Source organism: Apis mellifera, linkage group LG1 (genome assembly GCF_003254395.2).
Source record: "Apis mellifera strain DH4 linkage group LG1, Amel_HAv3.1, whole genome shotgun sequence".
NCBI lineage: Eukaryota > Metazoa > Arthropoda > Insecta > Hymenoptera > Apidae > Apis > Apis mellifera.
In genome coordinates, this window is record NC_037638.1 from 19548637 (window position 1) to 19556836 (window position 8200).

Genomic DNA, 8200 nt, shown 5'->3' on the forward strand with positions numbered 1-8200 from the left:
TCGAATTCCCGGATCCCGGTTAAGTGAATATTACCGATATTTCGACAGTTGATAAAAAGAATAAAAAAGAATGGGAAGAAATCATTTTGCGAATTTTAAACAACCTCCTACGTGTCCCCCCCCTTGATGATTCTTGGCGAATATAATAATATCTCCCTCTTGAATCTATATAATCCTTCCGCTCGAATCGTCAAAGTGGAGGAGTTTGATTTTTTATTGGGAAAAAAAGAAATTTTTCAATCGCGTAGAAAAATAAGAGTAGATATAAAGAAGAGTATCCTCCTCTCCGTCCTTTCTATTTATTTATACAACGAATAATGAAACGTGTTTAGATGGGCGGATAAAAAAAGATCCGTAATAATCGAGGCATCGAGTTAATGGACCAATGGCAAAGATTAAATCGAATTCGTCCGATTCGTCCGATTATTCGAATTTTAATTGGGATTGGCCCGCGGACACGCTGGTTCCCTGGTATGAATGGATAGATTGAAACGTTGGAGAGGAGTACGGTTCCTCGGCTACGTGGTACAAGCGTGGGTTTCCTTCAGCCCGTGGCCCACATTCCAATAAATAACGAAACAAAGGAGCTGGAAATTTCACCCCTCCCATCTGCCGTTTCGGGCTGCCGCCATATTTACATCCGATAACGAGCCGCCGGCAGATATTTACATTTTTAATAGCATAAACCTACAGACCTGACGGCCCGTTCCAATAATATTTCCCTTCCACTCCGACCTTCCCTTCCTCCCTCATCGTCATCAACGACCCCACCGTGGACGCCATTTATTAGCCCTAATTGATCGAAAGGGGTACGTAAACCTTTCCTCCTCCCTTTTCCTTTTTTCTTTTTCCTCGCTCGCGCGCATATGGGGCTGTTTACGCGCTCCTTCCAGAGAGGACCTTCTTTCTTTTCGAGAGTAAACGAGAAAGAGAGAAGGATAACGAAGCAGGGAGGCTGAAATCGCACCCTCGTTCACCGCACGGCACATGACGCCGGTACATTCCGGCAACGATTAGCAGCCCCGAGGAGTTAACAGGTGATCGTTATAAAAAACGAAGAAAAGTATAGTTTTCGAAACGAGGCTCGTTCGAAAGCCCCTTCATCTTCCTTCCTCATTTTTTCGGGGGAAAAGCGAATAGAGAGGATAAAGATATAGCGGAGAATTATTGCCTAATGGACTCGTCACGGTGGAAAAGTCGGTTAATTTACGATCGATGGGAGCTCGCGAAGGCTCTCGAGGGTGAAAACGAACGTGAAAAATAAGGGGGAGTGGGGGAGAGGGCGGTGGTGAAACATCGTTGCGTCGAGTCTAATCCGTCGAGTGGTGGGAGGGTTAATTGGATGGAGTGTTTGAGCTCGCAATTAGCGATTAGCAATTACTCGGTATCGAAATGGATGGAAAGGGTGGGGAGGGAGGGGTGGCTCGGCCTGTCTCGAGCCGACGGAGCGATTAATGAGCCAATCGGCTAATAACGCGTCACGCAAGAATACGCGGTAACCGTTTCGGTTCGCGACGCGTTCTCGTTCGTTTTCGATATTGTTACCGTTATTATACGGCCGGACCTAGAAAACGGCTACGGCGTTGCCTCCTCACCCTCACTCCCACGAGGATCGTGGCTCGTTAGGCCGATTAGACCGCGTTTATTACACGAGCGCAACTCTTTTTCGCGGCCCCCTTGAAACGGAGCCGCGCCAAAGATCGATGTTCCGCCATAGATAAGCTTTCCTCTCCTCTATATCTCTTCGTCTCTTCCAGTTCCTCCTTTCCTCTTTCTCCTTTTCTCCCCTCGTTCTATTTTACAATCGAGTATTAGCCGAGTAATGCGCTTTAATGGGCCCGCGTTCGGAGAATGGATGGACTCCGCGTCCATGTTCGCGCGCGCTTCAACTCGTTCGATTAACCCCTTCGCTCGTGAGCCCAGCATCCGCCAAGATACAAGAACCCTCCTTCTCTACGAGGAATAAATGGCGTCGTTTCGCCGATGAAGGGAATCGGTACACGTTTCTATGACTGCACTTCCTTATTATCATGCCTTCAAACGTGTTGTTTTCAACGAGAATTCATCCCTCCTCCCCTCTCCTTTTTTTTATCGCCCAGTTAACCTACGAACAAATATTCGAGAGAGAAATGTATCATCGAAAATTGAACTGATCGAATTAACTAATTAGACTGAGATCTCTGAAAATTGGGGAGAAAAATTGGGCGCGAAAATCGCGAAGGAACGAAGGGAACGGAGGGAAGGAACGATGGCGGTCCGGAGAGCGAAGCGACGAATTTCTTGGAAAACGATAGGTAACTGGCCCAGGTGAAATATGCTCGAGGCCCAAACGGGATAAAGCTTTGCTAATTGGTAGCGAGGACGAGTGTGGTGTGCGCCTACACTACTGCATCGGTTCGCGAGTCGCGTAATTCCGGCTAATTTATTTGATTGCACCAGCATGCCCGACTCTGCTCGCCGTAATAAGACTTGCCCTCGCCCCTTTTACGCTCTTTCTCCTCCTCCTCCTCCTCTTCCTCCTCTTCTTCATCTTTCTTCTCCTTCTCTACTTCTTCTTGTCCTTTTGTAGAATCCTCTCGTCGTCCCCCCCTACCAATCTCCCTCCGAGAGGACGAAAAGAAAATTGGCCAGCTTGTCCCCGCCTTCTTTTTCGAATTCGAGTTTACCTCGTTTCTCGTCGAAACTCCCAAACACATCTCCCGGACGCATCTCCTCTTTTTTCTTTTCTCCTCTCTCGTGATCCAAGGAAGAAAACAATTTGAAGACTTGAAAAATGATTTTTTTTTATTCGTCCAACGAATGATCGACGAATAGGGTTGCTCGTTGGAGGCCTCGAATATATATATATATACCTTCTTCTTAACTGCCCTTAACGAGCGAGCGAAGAGGTAGCGAGCGGCGTGTCCACGCGCGTTTTATACGCACGCGAGCAGTTGTGTGGCCCTTAGATACAGCGTAAGGAGTCTTAATAACAATGTCGTTTATAGTTAGTACATGGGCGGAGGTTAGTTAGCGTGGATCGCGGATGTTTCGCGGCGAGGGGAAAGAGAACGCTAATAAAACACAATTAGCGGCTCTACCGAGCCGACCAATCACCGGATCCCGGCACTCTCTATCCTCTACGCACGCGTAAAACTCCGGCTCTGGTTATTTATGGCTTCCTTGCCACGCATTATTGAGAGAAGGGTGTCCTTCTCTTTTTTTTCGCAATCAGCTCGCTCGTTGTTGTTACCGGTTGTTACACCGCCCTCCTCAACTTCTCTCGTTCGAAATATTTGACGATATTAAATGCCGTATACGCCGTTTCATCGCGACTATCGTTTTCGATGGGGACGAGGAGAATTGAAAGGGGAATACGCGCGCGGCCCGCCATTTCTTTTCCGAGGGTGGTTGAATTCGGATAGGGAGAAACCCTCCCTGCCTCCAAGCCAATCGACCGCGAATCATCCCCTCGTTCGAACAGTCTCGTTGGGCCGACGATCCTCATTGGTCGCCATTTCCGGCCAACGGTGGAGGGAATCGACGTGTATAGCGCGATTAATCCTACCGTTTAAACCGTTATTTCCGAAAATTATGGATAAATTTAGGGAGGAGAAGCAAGCGATCGCGTTACGCAACGCGATCCATAAGGTAAACGGTTCGTATATGATGAACGATAACTTTCGAATAATTTCAAAACATTTTTTTCGCATTAAGAATTAATTATTAGTTATAACTATTAAAAGACTATTTTTCTATATTTTTTTCTTTCTTTAGACAAATTGTTAAAGACTTATCTATTAAAATGTAAAATCGATTTAATAATATTTTCCATATTTCAAAAAGTTAGTTGACGAGTAATGATTTGTTACGAGTAAATGATGAGTTTCGTAATTTTTAATTTTAAAAATATAGAAAGATAATTATCCCCTATTTCTTTCCCAATTTTTTTATAAAATTTATCGGACTATTTATTCCATTTTTGAATCATAACTATATAAAACGATTACCGTTAACGATCGAACGATAATTGTCGGTCGTTAAAAATTTGTCGCGTGAAAATTGAATTACAATGTTTCAAATTTCAGTAAAAAAAAAAAAAAAAAATTATTACACGTCGCATATTTTTATCCAAGCGTTAAACCGTTTCAGGGTTTACGTTACATTACGAACTGTTTACCAAAGCTCATTGATCGACAAGGACAAGCGATAGAGGCGATCGCTAAAGCGCGCGAGGGCAACACCGTCTTGATGACGACCCCGCGTTCGTAATTTGTTAATCGGCGCGCTATCTTGTTAATTACCCGATAACGAAGCGATACGGTATGCCCGTAGAATGAGATTCCGTTATCGCTTGAGCTCGTTTCGGTTTATCGCCAACGGTTAAATGGTAATTTGCTATTTATTTTGCGAGAGAGGAAAGTCGAGTAACGCGAGTTATCGCGGTCGCCGGCTATTTTGCATATCGACCAGCCTAGGAACTCGCCTCGGCTAGGAGTCGCGTCGAACGCGTTTCCGCGCCACGAATTTTCGAAATCTCGAGCGATGAACGTTTCCACGAACAGAGGGGGATCGATCTCTCGTACGCGAAGAAAAAGGAAAAAAGAAATCAAATGTACGCGATGTGCAAGAATTTTTTGATTCTGCCGTCGTTGATCTTGAATTGTCGTTGGAACCGGAATTGTTACTTGGAACGTTGACGAGTTCTGTTGTTGTTGTTGTTGTTTACATATCTGGGAAATAAATTGCTCATTTTCTTTTTTGTTCAAAATTATTAACAATTACCGTTGATTATCTTCCTTACTTAAGTTTATCAAACTATATCATTAAAAAAATGATTATTTCTATATCCGATAATTAAAATATAATAAGTTTTTAAGTTGTCATTATTGCAGCAAATGAGCAATATGCCTGCGCCCATTATGCAAATTATAGGTCTTCAGGGTTGGTATATTTAAAACGTTAAATATGTTTAGACGTTAGATTCGTATCGGCAAGAATTCGTAATTACGATATATATATATATATATATATATATTCACACATCCAGAAAAACCGAACACTCGTTCAAGCTCCATTGCTAAATGTAAATGTTTCTTTCGTAGATAGAGATATATTCTTCGATTATAGTCCTATCAATTTTCCAAATTGACGCGATATTGGGCTACAATTTATTTATACCAATTATTAAAGTTATACGAATAAATCGAAAGAATGTGGGAATGAAGTGAAACGTGATCTTGAAAGTGGCGTCGAAATCTCCGCCGTCCGAACCCTCCGATCCATCCGAGAACAAGACCAATCCCCCGTCCGATCAATCCGTCGTCGTTGGAGCAAAGAAAGCCAGCTCGTTTCGTGTAACGTTTAATTGGAGCGGTCGGAAACGAGTATTAATTTACCTTCGATACGTGTCGGCAATAACGACATTGATACACTTTTTGCCGGGCCCCAGGGGGGCAGGGAACTAATTTCAACTTAATCGTCGTCTTATCGCAATTTACCGAGTATAAGTGAGCCTTAATTGACTCGATTGCTCTACAAGGACTGGTTGTTCCCGGCGAAGCAGCGGGCACAAAAGGCGCTCGCCCGCAAAAAAGTTCTCTTCAACGAGCATTTCTTGGCCGTGGAATGTCCAACGGCTCCGCGGTTCCTAGAACGTTCGTCTCTCATCGATCGTCTCCCGATCTCTTTCCGATCATTGGCAGGAAAAATGGCCTCCTCGAGGGATCGATCACGACGGCCTGGAATTCTGACACCGGAGAGCCAGACACACGTTTCGATCCAATATCGGGGGGGGGGGGGGGATATTCGAGTTGCTAATCCCTTTTCAACGAGTCTCGTGTTTACACGCCAACATCATGTTCTGTATCGTATGCTCGTATGTATAATACGAGAATGAGAGCGTACGTACGCGATCGTGTAATATAGCTCGTCAACAAGCCTTTCGTGGAACGTTACGAAGGGGAAGGGGTAGGGGGAAGAAGAAGAAAAGATTGATACTGTCGCGTGAAATGGCAAGAACTCACTTTGTATCTTCTCGTTGTCTTCGACCTCGGAAAGATCCGTGTCCCCGACATCGACCAAACTCCGGATACTGAAGACGCTTTTCGCGACGCGGGTCTTCTGAAGGTCTGCCACACCCTCCGTTATTCTTCTCGGTGTCGTACTGAGATCCATGGTTGGCCGCCGCGCGTGTTTTCACTGGTCGAATCGTGACGAAGGGAAGGACAGAGGCATGGCACGGACGTCCCTTTCACAACGTGCGCCGATATTTCACCGTTCTTTCGTCCCTCCGCATCGTAAACACCCGGCTAATCGATAATCTTTAACGATTGGTATCGTTACTTCTTCGTGGTCCGATCTCTGGTTATCGCCCGGTCTAAAAATAATGTCGCTCTACTCCTTTCCGCGTTCCGAACGCTTCTCTTTCTGCCCGAGGAGAACTCGAGAGATTGTTCGTAAAGAAAAGACGGGATTCGTGGAGAGACATTTGTCGTTGCGAGGCGCAGTTGAGAAACTCGTGACGAATGCTCGGCGGAGGTTCGACGCTTCGACGTTCGCAACTTCGATTGATCGTCGTCAACTTGGGCAAATTGGTTTCGACAGATCGCGTATACGAACGCAAACTTGAAACGTGGTCGCCACGAGCGATACGAATCGACCATGTGCTCCTCTTATCGCCTTTTCAACGAAATATCAAATTCTTATCGGCCTCCTTTCGATCGAGTACACAGGAAATTTGATATTTATCCTACATTTACAAGCGTGATCAATCAGTTCGACTCAATTGTAGATTTTGCGACTCGCCGAATTTACACGTTCCGATTTCGATCCTCGCAAATCTGTTGCTCGATCTCGAAAATTGGACGCTATCCTTGGAAATTCGGTTGAATCCATATCCTCTTGAGAATCCCGCGAAACATGGAATAAGAATAACGGAGAACGCTCGGCGCGATTGTTAACAGCGGCGCGTAACATTGCACACTAGTAGAATCGGTGTATCGTACTGCCAGTATATATTGTTGCTTCGTGCACGATGTTTGTATACGCAGTGTGGCGCGTTACCTAATATCAATGGAACACGGGGATCGAGCCGTGTTTGTCGCTCGACCTTTCCTCTGTTGTGATTATCGCTCGATAATCAGAACAATTTTCACGAGAGGCGAATTTATCGTAATCCATCTGATTCAACGATCGAATCGAATCGATACCTCGGTCAATGATCATCGCTTTCTTCTCGCGTTCTCTCTCTCTCTCTCTCTCTCTCTATCCGTCGATTATTATATCCTTCTCATCGTCATCAAACTTCCCCCGAATATCTCCATCACATTCCTTTCTCTCTTTTCTCTTTCCTTCGTTTCCACATTTCAACAATATCGCGAATCGCGAATTGACGACACGATGAAAGATCACCAAAAATCGATGGCCGACGGTTGGAATCACGGTTGGAATCTCGAATCGGTTCGACGGAGCGGGAAAAAAGCGAAGAATATCGCGCGACTTGACAGTTGTCGACGAAGGGTCGAAGGAACAGGTGAGAATGACGAAGCCGCGGATTCCACGGAACCACGCGACGAACGGATACGAGAAGCGGCAGCAAGCACACGCGTATCGCGAACTCCTGTTCGGCAATGTTCGCGTCCGAGTTCCCTCCACCTCGAGGAGGGTCGATCGTGTCCCAAGGTGGTACCACCTGGTAGAGGGGAAGGTGGAACACCGAGACCGCCCTCCTCGAACAAAATGGAGGTTTTCTCGAGGTTTCAACTCCGCCTACCATGGTCCACCCACGTCGTTTCTCCGCTGCTTTGATCGACCTCTCATTGTACCAAACCATCTCTCTCTTTCTCTCTCTCTCTTCCTTTCTTTCTTGTCTTAGCCTCGCTCGAATTTTTCGTCTTTTTTAGCGTCCATCGCGAAAGATCGAACACGGTTACGGAGAACCGCGAGGTCTCCCTTCTTTTTCTGAATCTTTTTTTTTGTAAATTTCGATGACCAACAGTCGAGGATCGAGGTTCTTCTGAGGATGAATGCAGGAAACAATTTTGGACGTACGTCGATTTTTTTTCGATTTATTATTTTTTTTTTTTATACACTGTATCCGTTAATCTTTAAATATATTACGTGCGGTGTATTTAGGTATCAATCGAGAGGGCGAGCGCGAGTTCGATACGAATCGATCGACTGGATGGAACACGGTGATCACAACGGTGGGATAGAAGAT

General features: G+C 45.3%; 1 protein-coding gene across 1 annotated transcript in view; it reads right to left on the bottom strand.

Annotated features, from left to right (window-relative positions):
* The window catches only part of LOC552251 (homeobox protein aristaless), a 68876-nt gene extending 60948 nt beyond the window's left edge, over positions 1–7928 (bottom strand). The window contains exon 1 of the mRNA XM_006571156.3: positions 6006–7928. Within this exon, the coding sequence (XP_006571219.1) occupies positions 6006–6156 (151 nt within the window). The 5' untranslated portion in view covers positions 6157–7928. The remainder of the gene's footprint in view (positions 1–6005) is intronic.
* Between the last annotated feature and the right edge of the window lie 272 nt (positions 7929–8200).